The 24,423-nt window shown below is 39.9% G+C and overlaps 1 protein-coding gene across 1 annotated transcript in view; it reads right to left on the bottom strand.

Moving 5' to 3' along the window:
• Window positions 1-24,423, bottom strand: part of HTR4 (5-hydroxytryptamine receptor 4) — a 160,260-nt gene that overhangs the window by 133,571 nt on the left and 2,266 nt on the right. Inside the window, exon 2 of the mRNA XM_081230627.1 lies at window positions 1,438-1,510. Within this exon, the coding sequence (XP_081086753.1) occupies window positions 1,438-1,463 (26 nt within the window). The 5' untranslated portion in view covers window positions 1,464-1,510. The remainder of the gene's footprint in view (window positions 1-1,437; window positions 1,511-24,423) is intronic.

Below are 24,423 nucleotides of genomic sequence, written 5' to 3' on the forward strand. Positions count from 1 at the left end.
TGGGCCTGCGTGTCCGGAGCCTGTGCTCCGCAACGGGAGAGGCCACAACAGTGAGAGGCCCACATACCACAAAAAAAAAAAAAAGAAGTACTGATTTTAACCAACTTAAATACAATGTCTGAAACTTAAAATAATTTGATAAACTTATCACCATTGACACTGCTCACTTTGGCCTTTTAATTAATAAAGATAAAATGGAGACTCTCTAGATTCCACTATGCTTTCTCTGTGCAAATAATGCCACAAATTTTCAGAGGAAAATTAAGTATGTGGTACTAGCCTAAAAATCTCTGTTAAAGTCCTAAGACTGCACCAAGTCAGTGTGTTTGGTAAATATCAAAGTCCACGATGCTTCCATTGGGAGTGTAAAATGTTTTACTGCTGAATATAGAGTCTCTGTGCATACCTAAGTGTACTAGAACATCACCCTATTTGAAATATATGTAGCACAATTACTGGTTGATCAATAACTCTTCATTAAATACCCACCATGTGCCAGGGATTATTCAAGAGACATATTCTACCCTTAAGGAACCCCTGCATTGGGGTGATAGTACATCTTTGCAGCTCCAGTCACATTACACTAGAGTTTCTGTGAGTTTCTGTCAAGATATTTGACAGCTTCATTTTGTCACAGCGTTCTCCTACATCAAACACAGAGGCATAGTGCCCCTGATCTATACCTGAAATGTGCTTTCCTACAGATCTCAAATGAAAGAAAAACTGCTCCTGTGATTGCACCAAGAATGTATTTTTTGAGCATGTCTTCCAGCTATTGATATCGATGATATCTTCAGCCTCAAATGTCAATTCATAACATTTAAGCCTTATTGAATACAATTTTCTCCATAATATTTGGTTGTACCGAATAAAATGCAGCAAGCCTTTAAAGAAAAAATAATCCCTAGAAGCCATCCTATTATTTGATCTCCAAGGGTTGCAGGAAATTACAGAAAAACAAAACAAAAATCATTTAGCTTTATGTAACTATACCATGCAACCATCATGTCACATAATCTAATGACCTGGTTGATAAAAGAACTGGCAAACTAGCACTTGTCACAAAAAGCTATTTAAACGTATATCTAAAGTTTAGATGTACAGATAAATATTCTTAAGCTATTTTTACCCCCATTTAAATACATCTTCTTTCTTCCTATTACAGAGATGAATATCTGTTTTCATGGAGGAGCATCTCCCGTAATGCAGACTTTTAGTATAGGCATCTGGAATCATTTACAGCCATATTATATTTATCATTTAAGCAGAAATGAAAAAACATTAATAATCAAACAGTACCACACTCACAATTATATATGAAATATTGAAGAAAATCCACATCTATTAGCTTTGTAACTCGACCACAACAGACTTTTCAGAGATCTTAGAGTTCAAATGACCACAGTTTACAGCACAATATACAGAAATGTAACATACCTCACATTAGCATCAAGTTCATCCATTACAGGAAATAGGCATGGGTGAGTTGGATTTCAGTGTGCACAGGGTACTATAATGGGGAAATAAAAAAGAGATTAGATAAGAAAGTAATGTAGGAAAATAAAAGTCGTGAAGGGAAAAAATACCAAATAATCATTGCTTCTTAATAATTAGGACTTTTGTAGTGTGTCGGTAAAGTATTTAATAAACAATACTACAGCAAAAAGCTATTGGCATACTGAGGTATGGCACAGCTGAGTACTGCAAAAAGTTTCTTTACATTTGACTAATCTCTTAGAGATTAAAACGTAAAGGTATTTCTTTTTACTCCATGTTTAATCTGTTTGTTATTTTTTGCTCTTCCCAGATACATAGCTTGTTTATGTGATCTGCATTAGGATGCCAGTTGGTGAAAACAGGTAACTACATGTTATGATTAAAATAGTACACTGCCTAAAATGGTCAGCCATCTTGTTTCCTATGAAGATTTTTCAGGTTATTTTTTTAAAAAACCCTTTTTGAGGGTGGATAAATCTTGAGAATCTAGTAAACTCTTGAGAACCCTCTTCCTAGGAAAAAAAAAAAAGATGTGCATGTACATACATACACACTTTCTGGGGAGCCCATAATTCCTTGAGGCCCCTCCACGAACCCCAGGCTAAGAACTCACAATTGAAGAGGAGTCAACTTTCAAACTACTGCAAGTTCCTCTAGCATAGACCCTCATAAGACCTTACACCCTTTAATGGATGGACACTCACTGATCTCCACCAAGTCAGCTCTCTGAACTGGCTGTGTAGTTTCAGTTTTCAGAAGAATTCTTATATTTTTCACCACATTTGTTCTAAAACATGGTGAATCAGAGAACGTAGGGGTGGAGCTCAGTCTGTTTCTTTTGGGGTTACCCTAAGCAAAACCCTTTCTCCTTCTAACTTCATCCTCTACTTCTCAATAAACAGAAGGGATTGGAAGAGATGATCTCTGGGTTTACTTCTAGCTCTGATATTCTATAATTCCATCTGCTGGTTTTCCAATAAAATTTTACAGGGAAGAAACTGTAAATCTGTTTATCTACATAACAAAACCATGAAACTCAGCCTGGGCCCTTGGATTCCTTGGTCAGGGTGAACCAAACAAATATGCCTGGCAGCCAGGAAAAGAATGGCAGGCCACCAGAGCTGGAAAGGACATGGATCTCTCTGTGTTTTTCAAAGTTTATTCTTTAAAGCCTCTAAGATTAACATGGGCTCCCACGGGCATTTCTGGGTTTGTGACAGGTATGAGGAAGGCTCAGCCTACAGGACTCAATCCCCTACTCTGACCTCAAGCAAAGCACTTCTGTCTACTTCTATCTCTTTTACATTTTGAATCTGGAATAATCTTTTATTTGAAGTACATAAGTACAAAGCCCTAACTACTGAAGCGGCAGGGTTCCATCCTTTGTACTCCTCTATATAAAATCATTCTTGAAGTGAGATGATGTGTGTGCACATCTGTTTTTTATCTAGGCAGATGATGATCAAGAGTTTACTAGATTCTCTTTTTTTTTTTTTTTTTTGCCATACGTGGGCCTCTCACTGTTGTGGCCTCTCCCGTTGTGGAGCATAGGCTCCAGACACGCAAGCTCAGCGGCCATGGCTCACTGGCCCAGCCGCTCCGCGGCATGTGGGATCTTCCCAGACCAGGGCACGAACCCGTGTCCCCTGCATCGGCAGGCGGACTCTCAACCACTGTGCCACCAGGGAAGCCCTAGATTCTCAAAGGGATATGATTACCCACTCTCAAAAACGGTTAAAAAAAAAACCTGAAAATACTCATACTGTTTGAATCATAACAATACAGTTACCTATTTTCACTAGCTAGTGTCCTAATGCAGATCGTATAAATAACCTATGTTTCTGGAAAGAGCAAAAAATAACAGATTAATATCCATTCCCATGGCTTAAGAAACAGTCTGTTCACTAGAGATTTCCAAAGTTATAAAGTCTAGGCCTTTCCCAGACTCATATCACCTACCTGACCTCTCAACTTGTATGATTAAAAAGCATTTCAAACTAAACCCTTCATTTCCCGCTCCAGCACAAAAACCTACTCCTCCCCTAGTATTCTCCATCTCAGTAAATGGCTCCAACATTTATCCAGTTGCGCAGACAAAACACCACATTTTTTCACACCCTACAATCAAACTATCAGCAAACTCACTCCCTCTACTTTGAAAATGATTCCTCAATCTGACTTTTTTTCATTACCTCCAAAACCAGCACCTGGTCCAAGCCACCATCTCCTTTCCCAACTGGTGTCCTAACTACTCTCCTAACTTTCCTAACTGGTCTCCTGCTAGCTCCACTATCATCTCTTCTCCCCATGGTAGCCAGAATATTTTTTAAATGGAAGTCAGATCATTTCTTGCCTATATAAAATTCTAGTGGCTTTCTGTCATGCTTAAAATAAAATCCAAACTCCTTATCATGATCTGGTCCCAGCTCCTCTCCAACTCAACTTTAGCCATGCCCCACCCCCTCACCACCTTTGAACTCTTTGGTTTTGCATCTTTCCTTGACCATCATAGTAGGCTCTCACCTCAGAGCCTTTTCACTTGTTTCCTCTCCCTGGAATGCTACCACGTAGATCACTCCCTTACTTCCTTAGGGACACAGGAAACAAGGCCGTCACTTCCCTGACCATCTAAATAAAATTTTAGACCTCATTTTCTGAAAGTTTCCGTCCTCTGTATCCACTCTATTTTTTCCTTCTTAGTACACACCTTATATATACGCCATTGCTTCTTTATTAGTGATCTATCTCCCTTACTAAAATATAAGTTTCAAGAGGGCATAGTTATATCTTGATCACTATTATAACCTCAGTGCCTAGAAAAATGCCTAAAGTATTCTCTTCATAGATATTTCTTGAGTCAACTAAGTAGTTAATTCATTTTGCAAATGAGGAAACTGAGGTTTGAGAGCTTGTGACTTTCCCTCTGGGAGGTAGTATATGAACCACTCCAGAATAAATATTGTAATTTTTAAAAGTATCAAAAACCAGTTCATCTTATTTATTTACTCTTTACTAAGTATTAACAAGTGCCAAATACCGTCCTTTTCCTTCTCTTCCAACCTCTGAGACTTTATGTCTATTGTTAGATGAAGAGACTAAGGGTCAAAGAGGTTAACTGACTTGCCAAAGTCACACAGCTAGCACTTAACCAAACTGAGAATTCAATCCAGGGTTGTGAATTCTGAAACTCAAGCTTTATTTTTCATAGTTTTTGTCATCCTATCACACTTCCTCCCACTGTTAACAAGGGAAACTCCTCATGAAAGTGAATATTTGCTTTAATTTTCTGCTGACCATTTATTTCCTCTTTCTCTGAGAACAGTGCCTTGATTTTCCTTTGTGGAATGCCTCCCCTGCCTCAATCCCACTGATGAGCACATGACCAGGACTGGCCAATCAGAATAGTCCATTCTCTGGCGACAAGGATTCATTAACTCACCAGCTAGACTGTAAAGCCAGCCCTGGGATTTTTGCTAGAAAGAGCCTGTCTTTCCCCTGCTGTTGCTAAACTGATAGACTTTCAATTTAAAGCTGCTGGTGGCCATCAGTGCCACTTTGTGGGGAGAGCTTGTCTGAGAATGAAGCTAACATCCAAAGGATAACAGAGTTACAACACAGAGAATGCCGAGTCCTGATGAGATAATTTGAGGCTTAAGGTCTAGCAGCATCTTAAGACGGTTTTATACTTAAACTTCCCAATTACATTGAGCCAAAACATTCTCTTTTTTCCTCTGTAAGCCAATCTGAGTTGGGTTCCAACCATTATTTGAAACAAACAAAAAAATCCTTAGTTATATACAAGAAAATCCACATTGTATTTGTATACAGATGAGAAGGAAGAAAAGCTGGAACTAAAGAAAACAGTTAAAAGCTAGCTAAAGTTCATTCATTGAAACTGCATTTGAAAATGTTACAACATGGGGAAAATTATATATTCATAGCAATGTACATTGTTACATTTTGCTCATGGAAACTCAATGAGCAAATTTAAAATGACTGCCATTTAACAAGCCAGTGAGAACATGCATTTTGTTAGAGATAAATGAACAATAACAAAAGAGAAGCTGGTGATTAGTACTTATGCTGAATTGATTCATCGATTATAGTCCGCTATTTTCTGCCGTGCTCACCAGGGATATCTAATCTGAGCTGTGATTATAGGGACACCACTGGCTGGGAAGACTGCTCAGAGAGACAGGTGTGTGCAAGGAACCATGCTTTTATGTTGCATACTTATATTTCTGACTCCTTAACAAAATACTACCCAGTTAATTAAAAGTACTATCAACTGAGAGCATCTCCCATGCTCAGATACAAGCTATATCCCTTTTAAAAGTTCTAATTTGAAATTCAATTAGAACTCGTGTGCATATGGCACATGTGCATGTGTGTGTGTGTGTGTGTGTTTTAATGATAGTCAGGCTGTATCCTTGTCTCCTTTAGAGAAACACTCCTAGATCATCATAATCAGAAAAAAAGCACACCAAGTCCTGGGAAAGGGGTGGAAGAGGGAGCCAAATAAACCCTTCTACCATGTGAGGTACAAATGAAGGTCTCAGTATTATCTCAGCAATAGGACATCAAGTCACTAATTACTCAAAACACTTTGTCACAAAAGTAAAGCTACAGCAACATACAACTCCATCAGATTCCTTGGAGCTTCTTTTCCTTGTTGGATACATTGAGACTGATTTTTCCTTAAAACGGGAGGAGAAGGAGGAGGAAGATGTGAAATTCTTTATGCCACCAAATGCTGATTCCAACCCTTAGTTTTCTGGCTTACAAATTTTAAAAAACTAAAGGGCAAACCCCAAAGGTAAGCACACCCCATCTTTACCCTTGTTCTTTTACTCAGAATACTCTGAAAGATTGCTGTGGAACAGTTGTTAATGGTTAACAGAAGGTGTGTAGTTGCATCTCTATTATGAGAAGTGTGAGCACAGGGCTCACCTGTAAATAGTCCCCACCTATTGGAGTGAAATATTGATGTAGTTTGGTATAGTGCCAACATCTGCCAACCTAGAGCTATGTCATAACCTCAGCTTGCTTTGCTGCACTTTGGTTTTTCTCCTTTGGTTTTGGCCGCATGGGCGGATATTCATGCATAACTGTGCATGGATTGACCACGTTTCTTTATAGAGTATGCCTACATGGGTTAAATTTCTACATCAAAGGGCATATTCCAATACCTTTGTTTTGGACAAGTGTCAGGAATAAGTAAAACATTATTTATCTTAATTGCCAAATTGAGGGTGGGAGCTTGGCACAATGGAAGGAACACTGGACCAGGAGTCACTCAGCTTGACCCGCTACTAACTAACTCACTGTTCCTATTCTTAAGCAAGTCTCTTCATCAGTCTAGGTCTCAATTGTCCCAACTGTAGAATCAACTAGGCCAGAGGGTACTGGACAGAGTGAGCAAAGGGAGAAATTTCAAGGAATTAGAACTTCTCGGAAGTTAAAGGAAATTTTGAAAAGGTGAGTTGCTTGTCATTAGAGGCATTTAGGCAGCATATGGGTAATTATTTAAGGATGTCTAAACAAGAAATGTGATTCTGGTGACTGATAAGGTTTCTTCCAATGTTAAAACTGTAGGACCGTGATAGTCTGTGTTAGTTCTGCTCAAATCCCCAGCAAAAGACCAAGTGTTTTGAATGATTTTCCAAATTTAAAAAAGGTATGATCAATTCACATATACTGTCCCAAACAGGCTCCATCTCCTGAGCATGATCACAGACATTTCTGAACAGGTGGGACTAAAAGAAGAGCAATGTAATGTTCAATTAACTAAAGCCAGATATTCACTAAGAGTTAGCTGTCAAATGCTTGTTGTTGGCCTCGTCACCTCATTACCCTAACTCACTACCAGCCATATGTACCAAAACAGCCAGCCTCACCAGGATCAAACACACAAGCATTCCCCAAAATAGTCTTCTGCATCCCATGGTGATCATGATTTCCTAGTAACCTTCACTGTGATAAAAACTCTTGGATCATCTGAAAAATTGCAACTGTGCAAATTCTCACTAAATGGAAGAAAAAGAGCCCTCTCCTTAGCTATTTACTATGACTTTGTTTTCTGGAAAATATTTGGAATTTATAGGATGTTGTTTCACCATTTTTTAAATTTACTTCAATCAGCTGATCATACTCTCGAAAAGAATTTCTCTCTGTAAATTAGTCCTGAAAAAATTTACATTATTTGTTTATCTAGACATCTAAGTGATGGTAGTTCACAAGTGCAAATGCATATAAACCATGAAAAAAAAAAAAGAGTCTGTATTCCAGGAGCTGTACCTTCATTGCAAGTGTCTCTTTCTAGGGCTGGTAGTCAAAATGCCATTTGTGCTAAGTCATCTAGAAAGATTTAGTCTAAATAAAAACCTTCTAGCTGTTTCATTTCCATAACTGAAAATCCAAACAGATGCCAACTCAGTTACACTTAAGGGACCACCATGCTAATATATACAATTAGCATGCAAAATGGCTTTTAATTCTTTTCAAAATAATTAAGAATATTCTTTCTAGGTAAGAAAACATTTCTCAGCTATAGTCCCTTTATTAAAAAACTGATACTGAAAACAGCCCTTAACCAATGAAAGAATATTTAAGAGGCATACCCATTCTACCTCTGGGGAAAAAATGGATTACAGGAAATGTAAAGGAGGAATATGAACTTCCATTTCATGTAGAACTGAATGGAGTATATCTAGAGCATTTCTAGAAATCATATTTTTTTAAGGCATAGATCCCCCACCACCCCCAAATAACGTGATGAGGACTGTGAGGTTACAAGAAATCAGATCCAATTAAATGTGGATCTGGATATTTCATGAAGAAAAAAAGAAGATTCAAGTCATTTATTTATATATTTACTTTTCCGATCACTTGATTAATGTCCCACTCCCAATATGGCCACAGGTTCTACATGGAAAGAGACACAGTACGGGATCAGTATTTTTGAATGAATGGCATGACATGATATGAAAGTTCAACTTGATAATTAGAGAAGGAATTAGCCTTGTCTTTGTGTTGCCAAAGGGGAGATGGTGGGATTCTCAAGAGAAGTTTGAACCGCATTATGAGGTAAATCATCTGACATCAGAGCTGTCCAATTATTGACCTGTGTGCCTTGGCAAGTAACAAGGTCCACCTCAGTGGGAGGCTCAAACAGAAGCCAGAAAACCATCCGTCAGTCACGTCTGAGGGGATGAAGCAAGTCTTGGATGATTCTGAATTCTGATGAAATCCAGGAATGCAGCGAGAGCAGAACTAAATAAGAGACTGTTTACTGTAGAGCAGTGGTTCTCAAGTTTAAGCATGCATCAGAATCACTGGAGGCTTGTTAAAACACAATGGCTGAGTCCTACCCCCAAGTTTCTGATTCAGTAAGTTTAGAATGAATAATCTGCATTTCTAACAAGTGCCCAGGTATTGCTGCTGCTGCTGCTCTTGGGATGACTCCTTAAGGTAAAACATAGATTTCCCAATGTTTTCTCATGTCTCCTGGAGAAAGCACATGATATTAGGCAATAGGTGGATAGAAGTACCATTGGATCATATGGTAAAAAAATGTGTTTTTTCATTTTCTTTTTTAATCACTGTTGTTTACACTGAAGAAAAGGATTCATATATGTGTTAGCTTATCTTTAAGTCCCTCCTGATATTTGGTAATCTCTCTTTTATAATAAAAAAACAGGTCGAAGGCTCACAGTCTTTTGTTAGAAACACTACTACTGGGGTCCCCCTAAGAGGCAGATGAGGATTAAATAGATGCACATAGCTGATTTGGCTGGTGCAGGTACACTGGCAGGGAAGTGATGATACAGGAAAGAGGATGAAAGGCAGCTTATAAGCCACTGAAGCTTAATCCCAGGGGGAAGTTCTGGGAAACAGTGTAAAACGTATTGCCTCAGAATTATCCTGGACAAATGGGGAGGGAACTGGGGTATTGATACTCCCACAGCCATTATGTATTGCTTAAGAGCTGTCCACAGGGGGACATGGATTCCCAGGCATCTCCAGTCCATTCTGCTTGTGAGAAAGGTTGATTTCAGCAGACTGAGGGCAGCCCTCCAAAAATTATGTTGGTTCATCATTGGAAGTCAGGATGGTATACACAGAAATGGTAAGGGGATCTGTGGGAAAATGGGAGGAACAGTTGATAGTATCTGCTCCAACTATTTAGCTGAAATCTGATACACTGTGTTTTCTGCATTTGTTTTTTACAGTTACCTTCCATTTCTTGCAATTGGTACTGGTTTCCACTTATAATTTTCTTTATCTGTAAAATAAATTTATTTAAGGAAAACTAATTGATCTAAAGAAAAGTGCTATGTAAATAATGCTCCAGGGGCTTCCCTGGTGGCGCAGTGGTTGAGAGTCCGCCTGCTGAGGCAGGGGACACGGGTTCGTGCCCCAGTCCGGGAGGATCCCACATGCCGCGGAGCAGCTGGGCCCGTGAGCCATGGCCGCTGAGCCTGCACGTCTGGAGTCTGTGCTCCGCAACGGGAGAGGCCACAGCGGTGAGAGGCCCGTGTACGGCAAAAAGATAAATAAATAAATAAAATAAATAATAATAATGCTCCAGATGCTTGCATGAGAAGGTGGCAAGAATCACAAGGGTAGTACTCAAATGATTGAAGTTTGGGAAATGCTAGCATAGTGGTTTAAAGCAGAGATTGGCAGTTGTTTTTTTGTTTTGTTTTCTTTTGTTTGCAGTACGCGGGCCTCTCACTGCTGTGGCCTCTCCCGTTGCGGAGCACAGGCTCCGGACGCGCAGGCTCAGCAGCCATGGCTCACGGGCCCAGTTGCTCTGCGGCATGTGGGATCCTCCCGGACCGGGGCACGAACCCGCGTCCCCTGCATCGGCAGGCGGACTCTCAACCACTGGCCACCAGGGAAGCCCCTGGTAGTTTTTTTGTTTGTTTGTTTGTTTTCTGTAAAGGGCCATTTAGCAAATGTTTTAGGCTTTTTCAAGCATCAGATCATTATCACAGCTACTCAACTCTGGTGTTATAGTATGAAAACAGCCATAGACAATACATAAATGAATGAGCATGACTGTTTTCCAATAAAATTTGTTTGTGGACACTGAATTTGAATCTCATATAATTTTCACTTGTCACAAAATAGTATTCTTCTTTAGATTTTTTTCAACAATTACAAAATGTAAAAACCATTCTGAGCTCGCAGGCCAGTCAAAAACAGGCAGCCAATCAGATAGTCTGCCAGCCCCTGATTCAAGGCATCAATTACCAGTATGCCCTTGGACAAATTACTTACTTTTCTTAGCCTCAGTGGCCTCATCTGTATAACAGGGGTAAGCATAATACCAATATCACAAGGTTACTGCAAAAAATAAATGAAAATGAATACTTACAAAGCAAGTGCCCAGAAAGTTCACAATATAATGTTAGCCAGCTACTGTATCAAGGTGGTCTCCAGTTTGGCAGTGCCTCAGTCATTGGAGTCTACATGTTTCATGCTCTACTTCTCCACAAAGGCAGCTAGGCACCTGGGGGCTGATCTCCCCTACTTTGGGATGTGGTTACAGAAATTATTCTTCTTCTCTACAGAATAGGTCCCTGAAAGCTGAACCTGAAAATACCCAAAGGGTTTTGTCACCACCGATTTCAGAGGCCTGGAATTGGGAGCGGGTAAAGCCAAAATTTGCATTCCATCTAAATTAAGCTTCCAAATTAGTGTTTTGTATCTCGCAGAATTATGCTGCTGACAGTAGTGGTTCTCAAACATTTGAATACCTGAAAATCACTTGCAAAACTGCAGATTTAGAGGCCACAACAGTGAGAGGCCCGCCTACCGCAAAAAAAAAAAAACAACTGCAGATTCAGGTGCCTCACTCAAAGAGTATCTGAATCACTAGGTCCAGGAATCTGCATTTTAACAAATGTCTCAGTGATTCTGGTGCAGATGATTCATGGAGAGCAGTTTGGAAAACACATCAAGGTTGGACTGCAATCCACCAGGTGAGCACACCCTTCTGAAATCCTCTTTAATTGTTTTCCTGTATCTGTTTAAATGCCTCATCAGCTGGGAGACCAGGATTACAGTATTTGCTATGCATGCCAAAAGAAAAGTCTCCGCCAGCATATATACCTCTTCTGTCCTCACTCTTTTCTATTTCCCCTGAACCTCCTGGAGTAGAAAACAGTGTATTCAGAACTCTCTACTTCAGATATCATGTGCTGATTATCATATACAATTAAGCATGCCAGTGCAATCTCAAAGGACGTGTGCTATTTAGAGCTTAGATGTAAATTCTTGAGCAGAAGCTGCATCTTTACTGGACTAATAAGATGTTAGCTCCCAAAAGGCTGCTGCCCACAGTTCCCTACCAATAGTTCCAAAAAAAACCTCCTGGAAAATATAAAATGAAACCATAGATTTTAAAGGGGTCCACTTAACACAGAAAAGAAGACTCCTGGGGAAGAAGCAGGAGAGGAGTAATGACATGTTTCTATAACTGATATTTGTTTAACACATACTAAGTACCAAATTCTTCACATGCATTGCCTCATTTCATCTTCACATCATGCTACAAAGGAGTACTACAATTATACCATTTCACAGACAAGGAAACTGAGGCATAGAAAGAAGATGTTATCCAAGGCCACACCAGAGCCCAGACCTTTCAACCATTAAGTTATACCATAAAGGATCCAGATCAACTTTTCCAGTTCAGTTTTATTAATTAGATATTTATGTAGCTCATCAAAACTTACAGAATGTCTACTGCCACCTGAAAGAGAATAATTTTTTTTTACGAATGCCCAACTTTCTTCATAGCAGTATGTGACACTGAGTTCCTCATTTTGCTTCCATAAGCCCAAGGTCTCCAGCTGTTCAACATGTTTAAGATATCCAGTCCACCTGTCTTGCATATCTGCTATTACTCATGAAGTTCAAATAAGATAACACATGTGAAAGTCCTCTGAACACTGTAAAAAGTTATCTAGAATGATAATTTCCCAGCCTATCATTTCCACAAATTATTTTAAAATGTTGAGAAGAAAGAGTGTTTTGAAAAATCATCTGTGTCAAAAATCAGGTTTTCCAAAGATCTGGTAGGTTGTAAAGTACCTGTATTTGTGGAGCAGAAGAAACACTGCTTCTACGTGGAAAGTAGACTATCATGGCTCAATGCAATGGAAATTTCAGGAGCTTGAGAATCTGATGACCTGGGTGCTGGTCATTGCCCTGCCACTAAGTGACCTTGAGTGAGTCTTTATTTCTCCCCTTCCAGGAGATACAGTGCTGCTTGGCGGTTAAGAAAATGGTTTGGGGGAGTCAGAGCAACAGCATTAAATCCACTACCTCCTCAGGAATGACGTTAGGCAAGTCATGTCACCTGTCTTGGTCTCAGTTTCCCAGTGATAAAAACGAGAGTTAGAAACAACAGCTTGAGAGAGACCTTCAAAATGGCAGAGGAGTAAGACATAGAGATCACCTTCCTCCCCACAAGTACATCAGAAGTGAGGAACAGCTCCGACAGAACACCTACTGAATGCTGGCAGAAGACCTCAGACTTCCTGAAAGGCAAGAAACTCCCCACATACCTGGGTAAGACGAAAGAAAAATGAAAAAACAGAGACAAAAGAATAGGGACGGGACCTGAACCTCAGGGAAGGAGCTGTAAAGGAGAAAAAGTTTCCACACACTAGGAAGCCCCTTCACTGGTGGAGACAGCGTTGGGGGGGCGGGGAGCTTTGGAGCCACAGAGGAGAGTGCAGCAACAGGGGTGCAGAGCGCAAAGCAGAGAGAGTCCCGCACAGAGGATCGGTGCCGACCAGCCCTCACCAGCCCGAGAGGCTTGTCTGCTCACCCGCCGGGGCGGGTGGGGGCTGGGAGCTGAGGCTCGGGCTTCCGGAAGTCAGATCCCAGGGAGAGGACTGGGGTTGGCTGCATGAACACAGCCTGAAGGGGACTAGTGTGCCACAGCTAGCCGGGAGGGAGTCCGGGAAAAAGTCTGGACCTGCCTAACATGCAAGAGACCATTGTTTCGAGGTGCACGAGGAGAGGGGATTCAGAGCACCGCCTAAACGAGCTCCAGAGACAGGCGCAAGCCACGTCTATCAGCACAGATACCAGAGACAGGCATGGGATGCTAAGGCTGCTGCTGCAACCACCAAGAACCCTGTGTGCGAGCACAGGTCACTATCCACACCTCCCCTCCCGGGAGCCTGTGCTGTCCACCACTGCCAGGGTCCCGTGATCCAGGGACAACTTCCCCGGGAGAACACAAGGTGCACCTGGGGCTGTTGCAACGTCATGCCAGCCTCTGCAGCTGGAGGCTCACCCTGCATCTGCACCCCTCCTTCCCCCTGGCCTGAGTGAACCAGAGCCCCCTAATCAGCTGATACTTTAATCCCGTCCTGTCTGGGCGGATAACAGACGCCCTCAGGCGACCTACACGCAAAGGCAGGGCCAAATCCAAAGCTGAACCCCAGGAGCTGTGCGAACAAAGAAGAGAAAGGGAAATTTCCCCCAGCAGCCTCAGGAGCAGCGGATTAAATCTCCACAATCAACTTGATGTACCCTGCATCTGTGGAATACATGAATAGACAACGAATCATCCCAAAATTGAGGCGGTGGACTTTGGGAGCAACTGTAGACTTGGGGTTTGCTGTATGCACCTGACTGGTTTCTGGTTTTATGTTTATCTTAGTTTAGTATTTAGAGTTTATTATCGTTGGTAGATTTGTTTATTGATTTGGTTGCTCTATTCCTTTTTTTTTATATATGGACATATATTTTCTTTTTCTTTTTCTCTTTTTGTGAGTGTGTATGTGTATGCTTCTTTGTGTGATTTTCTCTATATAGCTTTTACCATTTGCCCTGGGGTTCTGTCTATCCATTTTTTTGTTTTTTGCTTTTTTTTTTTTAGTATAGTTTTTAGCACTTGTTATCATTGGTGGATTTGTTTTTTGGTTTGGTTGCTCTCTTCTTTCTTTCTTTCTTTTTTTATTACTTTTTAATTTTTTTATTTTTAATAATTTATTTAAATTTTCTATTTTAATTAATTAATTATTTATTTATTTTCGTTCGTTCTTTCTTTTATTCTCCTTTTCTTCGGAGCTGTGTAGCTGACAGGGTCTTGGTGCTCTGGACGGGTGTCAGGCCTGTGTCTCTGAGGTGGGAGAGCTGAGTTTAGGACATTGGTCCACCAGAGACCTCCCAGCCCCATGTAACATCAAATGACAAAAGCTCTCCCAGAGATCTCCATCTCAAAGCTAAGACGAAGCTCCACTCAACAACCAGTAAACTACAGTGCTGGACACCCTATGCCAAACAACTAGCAAGACAGGAACACAACATCACCCATTAGCAGAGAGGCTGCCTAAAATCATAATAAGGTCACAGACACCCCAAAACACACCACCGGACATGGTCCTGCCCACCAGAAAGACAAGATCCAGCCTCATCCACCAGAACACAGGCACCAGTCCCCTCCAGCAGGAAGCCTACACAACCCACTGAACCAACCTTAGCCACTGGGGGCAGACACACACAAAAAAACCGGGAACTACGAACCTTCAGCCTTTGAAAACGAGACCTCAAACACAATAAGTTAAGCAAAATTAAAAGAGAAACACACATCACACAAAGGAGCAATGTAAAAACCCACCTGACCAAACAAATGAAGAGGAAATAGGCAGTCCACCTGAGACAGAATTCAGAATAATGATAGTAAAAATGATCCAAAATCTCAGAAATAGAATGGAGAAAATACAAGAAACATTTAACAAGAACCTAGAAGAACGAAAGAGCAAACAATGATGAACAACACAATAAATTAAATTAAAAATTCTCTACACGGAAACAATAGCGGAATAACTGAGGCAGAAGAACGGATAAGTGACCTGGAAGATAAAATAGTGGAAATAACTATCGCAGAGCAGAATAAAGAACAAGAATGAAAAGGACTGAGGACAGACTCAGAGACCTCTGGGACAACATTAAACACACCAACATTCAAATTATAGGGGTCCCAGAAGAAGAGAAAAAGAAAGGGACTGAGAAATTATTTGAAGAGATTATAGTTGAACACTTCCCTAATATCGGAAAGGAAATAGTCAATCAAGTCCAGGAAGCGCAGAGAGTCCCATACAGGATAAATCCAAGGAGAAACATGCCAAGACACATATTAATCAAATTATCAAAAATTAAAAACAAAGAAAAAATATTAAAAGCAGCAAGGGAAAAGCAACAAATAACATACAAGTGAATCCCCATAAGGTTAACAGCTGATCTTTCAGCAGAAGCTCTGCAAGCCATAAGGGAGTGGCAGTACATATTTAAAGTGATGAAAGGGAAAAATCTACAACCAAGTTTATTCTACCTAGCAAGGGTCTCCTTCAGATTCGACGGAGAAATTAAAACCTTTACAGACAAGCAAAAGCTAAGAGAATTCAGCACCACCAAACCAGCTTTACAACAAATGCTAAAGGAACTTCTCTAGGCAAGAAACACAGGAGAAGGAAAAGACCTACAATAACAAACCCAAAACAATTAAGAAAATGGGAATAGGAACATACATATTGATAATTACCTTAAATGTAAATGGACTAAATGCTCCAACAAAATGATAAATACTGGCTGAATGAATACAAAAACAAGACCCATACATATGCTGTCTACAAGAGACCCACCTCAGACCTAAGAACACATACAGACTGAAAGTGAGGGGATGGAAAAATATATTCCATGCAAATGAAAATCAAAAGAAAGCTGGAGTAGCAATTCTCATATCACACGAAATACACTTTAAATTAAAGACTATTACAGGGCTTCCCTGATGGCGCAGTGGTTGAGAGTCTGCCTGCCGATGCAGGGGACACGGGTTCATGCCCCGGTCCGGGAAGATCCCACACGCCACAGAGCGGCTGGGCCCGTGAGTCATGGCCACTCAGCCTGCACGTCTGGAGCCTGTGCTCTGCAACAGGAGAGGACACAACAGTGAGAGGCCTGCGTACCACAAAACAATAAATAAATAAAAAATAAAATAAAATAAAGACTATTACAAGAGACAAACAAGGACACTACATAATGATCAAGAGAACAATCCAAGAAGAAGATATAACAATTGTAAATATTTATGTACCCAACAAATGGAACACCTCAATATATAAGGCAAATGCTAACAGACATAAAAGGGGAAATCGACAGTAACACAATCATAGTAGGGGACTTTAACACCCCACTTTCACCAATGGATAGATCATCCAAACTAAAAATAAATAAGGAAACACAAGCTTTAAATGATACATAAAACAAGATGGATTTAATTGATATTTATAGGACATTCCATCCAAGAACAACAGAATATACTTTCTTTTTTTTTTTTTAAGTACATGGGCCTCTCACGGTTGTGGCCTCTCCTGTTGTGGAGCACAGGCTCCGGAAGCGCAGGCTCAGCGGCCATGGCTCACGGGCCCAGCTGCTCCGCGGAATGTGGGATCGTCCTGGACTGGGGCACGAACCTGTGTCCCCTGCATCGGCAGGCGGACTCTCAGCCACTGCGCCACCAGGGAAGCCCCAGAATACACTTTCTTCTCAAGTGCTCATGGAACATTCTCCAGGATAGATCATATCTTGGGTCACAAATCAAGCCTCAGTAAATTTTCTTATACTGAAATCATATCAAGTTTCTTTTCCAACCACAATGCTATGAGACTAGATATCAATTACAGGGAAAAATCTGTAAAAAATACAAACACACGGAGGCTAAACAGTACACTACTAAATAACCAAGAGATCACTGAAGAAATCAAAGAGGAAATCAAAAAACACCTAGAAACAAATGACAATGAAAACACGATGACCCAAAACCTATGGATACGGCAAAAGCAGTTCTAAGAGGGAAGTTTATAGCAATAAAATCTTTCCTCAAAAAGCAAGAAAATTCTCAAATAAACAACCTAACCTTACACCTAAAGCAATTAGAGAAAGAAGAAAAAACAAACCCCAAAGTTAGCAGAAGGAAGGAAATCACAGAGATCAGATCAGAAATAAATGAAAAAGAAATGAAGGAAACAATAGCAAAGATCAATAAAACTAAAAGCTGGTTCTTTGAGAAGATAAACAAAATTGATAAACCATTAGCCAGACTCATCAAGAAAACAAGGGAGAAGACTCAAATCAACAGAATTAGAAATGAAAAAGGAGAAGTAACAACTGACACTGCAGAAGTCCAAAGGATCATGAGAGATTACTAGAAGCAACCATATGCCACTAAAATGGACAACCTGGAAAAAATGGACAAATTCTTAGAAAAGCACAACTTTCTGAGACTGAACCAGGAAGAAATACAAAATAAAAATAGACCAATCACCAGCACTGAAATTGAAACTGTGATTAAACATATTCCAACAAACAACAGCCCAGGACTGGATGGCTTCACAGGTGAATTCTATCAACATTTAGAGAAGAGAAAACACCTATCCTTCTCAAACTCGTCCAAAATATAGCACGGGAGAAACACTCCAAAACTCATTCTACAAGGCCACCATCACCCTGATACCAAAACCAGACAAAGATGTCACAAACAAAGAAAACTACAGGCCAATATATCACTGATGAACACAGATGCAAAAATCCTCAACAAAATACAAGCAAACAGAATCCAACAGCACACTAAAAGAATCATACACCATGATCAAGTGGGGTTTATCCCAGGATTGCAAGGTTTCTTCAATATATGCAAATCAATCAATGTGATAAAACATATTAACAAATTGAAGGAGAAAAACCATATGATCATCCCAATAGATGCAGAAAAGGCTTTCGACAAAATTCAACACCCATTTATGATAAAAACCCTCCAGAAAGTAAGCATAGAGGGAACTTACCTCAAAATAATAAAGGCCATATATAACAAACCCACAGCCAACATCATTCTCAATGTTGAAAAACTGAAAACTTTTCCTCTAAGATCAGGAACAAGATAAGGTTTTCCACTCTCACCACTATTATTCAACATAGTTTTGGAAGTTTTAGCCACAGCAATCAGATAAGATAACGAAATAAAAGGAATCCAAATTGGAAAAGAAGAAGTAAAACTGTCACTGTTGGGCTTCCCTGGTGGCACAGTGGTTGAGAGTCCGCCTGCTGATGCAGGGGACACGGGTTCGTGCCCTGGTCCGGGAAGATCCCACATGCCGCGGAGCGGCTGGGCCCGTGAGCCATGGCCGCTGGGCCTGTGCGTCTGGAGCCTGTGCTCTGCAACGGGAGAGGCCACAACAGTGAGAGGCCCGCGTACCGCAAAAAAAAACAAAACAAACAAAAAAAAAAACTGTCACTGTTTGCAGATGACAAGATAGTATACATAGAGAACCCTAAAGATGCTACCAGAAAACTACTAGAGCTAATCAATGAATTTGGTAGAGTAGCAGGACACAAAATTAATGCACAGAAATCTCTTACATACCTAAACACTAATGATGAAAAATCTGAAAGAGAAATTATGGAAACACTCCCATTTACCATTGCAACAAAAAGAATAAAATACCTAGGAATAAACCTACCTGAGAGAAAAGACCTGTATGCAGAAAACTATAAGACACTGATGAAAGAAATTAAAGATGATACAAACAGATGGAGAGATATACCATGTTCTTGGATTGGAAGAATCAACACTGTGAAAATGACTATGCTACCCAAAGCAATCTACAGACTCAATGCAATCCCCATCAAACTACCAATGGCATTTTCCACAGAACTAGAACAAAAAATTTCACAGTTTGTATAGAAACACAAAAGACCCTGAATAGCCAAAGCAATCTTGAGAAAGAAAAACAGAGCTGGAGGAATCAGGGTCCTAGACTTCAGACTATACTACAAAGCTACAGTAATGAAGACAGTATGGTACTGGCACAAAAACAGAAATATAGATCAATGGAACAGAATAGAAAGCCCAAAGATAAACCCATGCACCTATGGTCACCTTATTTTTGATAAAGGAGGCAAGAATATACAATGGAGAAAAGACAGCCTCTTCAGTAAGTGGTGCTGGGAAAACTGGACAGCTACATGTAAAAGAATGAAATCAGAACACTTCCTAACACCATACACAAAAATAAACTCAAAATGGAATAAAGATCTAAATGTAAGGCCAGACCCTATAAAACTCTTAGAGGAAAACATAGGCTGAACACTCTGTGACATAAATCACAGCAAGATCCTTTTTGACCCACCTCCTAGAGAAATGGAAGTAAAAACAAAAATATACAAATGGGACCTAATGAAACTTCAAAGCTTTTGCATAGCAAAGGAAACTATAAACAAGACAAAAGGACAAACTTCAGAATGGGAGAAAATATTTGCAAACGAAGCAACTGACAAAGGATTAATCTCCAAAATTTACAAGCAGCACATGCAGCTCAATATCAGAAAAGCAAACAACCCAATCCAAAAATGGGCAGAAGACAAAAGAAGATATACAGATTACCAACAAATACATGAAAAGATGCTCAACATTCTAATCATTAGAGAAATGCAAATCAAAACTACAATGAGGTATCACCTCACACCAGTCAGAATGGCCATCATCAAAAAATCTACAAACAATAAATGCTGGAGAGGATTTGGAGAAAAGGGAACCCTCTTGCACTTTTGGTGGGTATGTAAATTGATGGAGAACAGTATGGAGCTTCCTTAAAAAACTAAAATAGAACTACCATACGACCCAGCAATCCCACTACTGGGCATATACCCTGAGAAAACCATAGTTCAAAAAGAGTCATGTACCACAATGTTCATTGCAGCTCTATGTACAATAGCCAGGACATGGAAGCAACCTAAGTGTCCATCGACAGATGAATGGATAAAGAAGATGTGGCACATATATACAATGGAATATTATTCAGCCATAAAAAGAAATGAAATTGAGTTATTTGTAGTGATGTAGATGGACCTAGAGTCTGTCATATAGAGTGAAGTAAGTCAGAAAGGGAAAAGCAAATACTGTATGCTAACACATATACACATATATATGGAATGTAAAACAAAAGGTTCTGAAGAACCTAGGGGAGGGACAAGAATAAAGACGCAGATGTAGAGAATGGACTTGAGGACACGGGGAGGGGGGAGGGTAAGCTGGGACGAAGTGAGAGAGTGGCATGGACATATATACACTACCAAATGTGAAATAGATAGCTAGTGGAAAGCAGCCACATAGCACAGGGAGATCAGCTTGGTGCTTTGTGACCACCTAGATGGGTGGGATAGGGAGGGTGGGAGAGAGACGGAAGAGGGAGGAGATATGGGGATATATGTATATGTATAACTGATTCACTTTGTTATAAAGCAGAAACTAACACACCGTTGTAAAGCAATTATACTCCAATAAAGATGTTAAAAAACATAAAAATTTAAAATTTAAAAATTAAAAAAAAGGGAACAACAGCTTACTTTGAAATCATCCAAAAAATGAACTGCTGAATGGATAGAGGAGTGAATAGATAGAAATATGATACAGCAAGTTAGTAAAATGTTAATTGTAGAACCTATGTGTTAAGTATATGGGTATTCGTTATACAAGTCTTTCAACTTTTAAGTAGTTTTTTTACAATAAAATATTGGGAAATAAACCCCCAAAAAGGCAACAACAGGGTTGCTGGAAGAGTTGGATCAGATATAGAGCTCTCAGAGATGCTCATGGTAAGTGTTTGTCATATTTTAGAAATGATTATTTACTGTACAGGTAGAAGATGGGACAAGATGATAGATCCCTTCAGCTCGTACAATCTGTGAGTCAGAGCTGTGCTAGGTGAGCCAGAGACATGACAAGCAGAGTGAGAAGCCAGGCCACGTGGCATAGAGACCAGATGGACAGGGAGGAGCCAGGATGCAGTCACAGAAGTATGAGAAACCAGAAGTTATGCACAAATGCAAGGTGCAGGACCCTACACAGGGAATGGCTAACATGGGGAGGACCTTGCAAGTAAAGGCAAATGGCCATTATTACATGCCAAATTAATGTGTTTCTCTCTCAACTATCCCTTTGGTAGGAGACATGCATCAGATTTAGAGTCAAACCTGAGTTCAAATTCTGTCTCTGCCAGCTAGGTATGTGACAACAGGAGATATTCATTCAAGCATCTTCTAGACCACTTTTACTAGGAATACCTACCACAATACAAGCGTGAGCCCATGGCAACTACTCTTCTGCTATGACCTTGGGCCATCAGATCCTTTCTCTTGAGAGTTTGAACCAAGAGACACACTTGTGGGAATGTGTCATATTAACTGAAGAGCAATGGGGAGAAGATTGTGAATGCCTGCAACCGAGTTCTCCAGAGATGACCTGGCTCCCGTCCTTCCTGGGGTCTAGTTCCTTGATCTATGAGAAGCCCCATTATCCTTCCAATAAATTTCACTTTCTGTTTAAGCAAGCTAAAGTTGGCTTTTATTATATATGAGGAAAATATATATATTTACTAATACAATTAGCTTTCTAATAATATAAGAGTTTATTTAAATTTCCAGGCCTTGGTTTCCTCATCTCTAAACAACAACAACAACAAAAACCCCTCATCTCTCAGTGACTGATAGAAAAATTTAAAAAGACTAGGTGTAACAACTCCACAGTACAGAGTAAATATCCAATAAACATTATTTAAATTGCATCTGAGTTTCACAATCACTAAATCTTTCTGAGTAAGTACTCGGAGACACCTTGTTTAGGTGGAGGATGTGTGGTCATGCAAAAAGAGACAGATGCTGGCAGTCAAGAAGAAGGAAGGAGTTGACTGAGTTTGAAATTTGGTTTTAAAAGAAACTTTTCTGATTGAAATTTTAAAAAATTAATCAGTTACATATTAATGTTTTGACTGGAGTTTCTGTTGGGTTTCTTCATTGTGCTCCTGATGATTCGAAAGGGAAAAATGTACAAAGCAACAGGAAGCAAAAGCTGGATGCACAGATAACATATATTTCTTAATCTCAGAAGGACTGGTCAGAATTTATCTGGCAGTAGACAAGATATTAAAGTACTTTTTATTTGGATTATTCTGTGACTAATGAGGACTTTTATCACCCGAATTGAGTGGTAGGTGGACGGAGGGAACAAGAAAAGATCTAAGATCAGAACTATTAACCCAGAAGTATCACAGCTGAGAAAAAGAATACATTTTTCTGAAATTCAAAACAAGAGGCAAAGCTTAGATGCTTAGTGAGAGATGTCAATTAGCCCCTAGCAGTTATTGTCTTTCAATCTTGCTTTATTTATTGACTCTCCTAAATCCAAATATTTAGTTATCTTAAAAATAAGATATCTTTTTATTTAAAAAATCTCAAGTGGGTGAGTTGTGAGCTTTATTTGGTTATTAGGTCTTAACCATGTGGTTTTCAAATTGTGGTCCCTGGACCAGCAGCATCAGCATCATCTGGGAATCTGTTAGAAATGCAAATCCTCAGACCCCAACCCAGAAGCACTGAATCAGAAACTCTAGCAGTGGGGATCAGCAATCTGTGTTTTGATATAGGGTCTTAAAGGAAATAGTCAACCTTCTTAGGGCTTGCCTTGGATCTTCAATATTAATGGTAATTGGTAAAGTAGTCATTCTTACTCTGACTATACTTAAGGTTAGCCCCATCGATAAGCCTGTTTGGTGGCTATTTATATCACACTTATATTTACCTCTGTCCAAATGTGTACTACTTTCTACTGCCCCAAAGTATAAAAGCAGCAAGCAGAATGGAAGAATGAAAGGGCAGGCCAAGAAGAATACAGAAGGAGGGAATTGATAAAAATATGGCAACTTTAATTTGGGTGATAAAAGAGATATCTAAAGTTTAGATAATAGTGAGGACTTGATGGAAAAAGAAATGTCTCATCCACTGTTTGCTTCTTTCTGCCATTCTTCCTTTCCCTTGAGCCCTTCTCCCCAATTTAACCAACCCTGCCACCACCTCTCTCACTCTGCATATGCCTTAGAGCTATTTCTGAATAACCTGAATTACAAAGAGAGAGAAGACAAAAAAGGGAAGAAGTCACAATATGTCAACTGAACACAACTATCAACCTCACAGTCTCTAATCTTCCTAGAAGCAGACTTGATTCTACAATTGAAACAGACAATGTTTAAGATCATTTCTACCCTGTAACATCAAGATCCCATTCTCAAAGGCAGTTTAATGTGGGGAACAAAGTTTCAGAACAAAGACTCTGGAGCACACAACCCAACCCCAGCTCCACCACTTCACAGCTAAATGAACTTGGACATGTTATTCCACCTCTCTAAGTATGAGTTACCCCATCTCTAAGACGGAGAGAATAAAGTATCTCTCTTATAAGATTCTTAATGCAGATTAAATGAGATTTTCCATGTAAAGCATTTAGAACTGTGTCTGGCACATAATAAGGGCTGGATTCATGTGAGCCATTAGGATCATTACTATGTTGTCTCTAAAACACTTCTCAGCCTTCAGCAGCATCTTGAGCATTTCCAGACATAGCAACAAGGCAGTGAGAAACCAGGAGGGATAAAGGTAAACGTGTGAAGGTGGCTAATTTGGAAGGGGGTGGAAAAGCAGCTAGCAACACAGCAGTTCATCTATCTACTACAATACTTTGTTGTAAGGTCTTTCTGTTTAAGGCCCCAAGACTTGTGTTTGAATGACAACAGTCGTTCTCAACAGGTGTTTGGGGGGTACTTTGTCCCCCAAGGAGATACTGGTAATATCTGGAGATATTTTTGGTTACCACAACAGGGAGTTGCTACTGGCATCTAATGGGTGCCAGAGATGCTGCTAAACATCCTACTATGGACAAGCTAGGCCCTCACAACAAAAAATTATCTAGCCCAAAACATTAATGGTACAAGAGGTTTGAGAAACCCTGAATTACAACGCTGTTTGAAGTTATCTTAAGAAGGCTTGACAGATTTTTTTTTTTTTAATTTT

The sequence above is a fragment of the Mesoplodon bidens genome, assembly GCF_964165515.1.
Source record: "Mesoplodon bidens genome assembly, chromosome: 4".
NCBI classification, from domain to species: Eukaryota; Metazoa; Chordata; class Mammalia; order Artiodactyla; family Ziphiidae; genus Mesoplodon; species Mesoplodon bidens.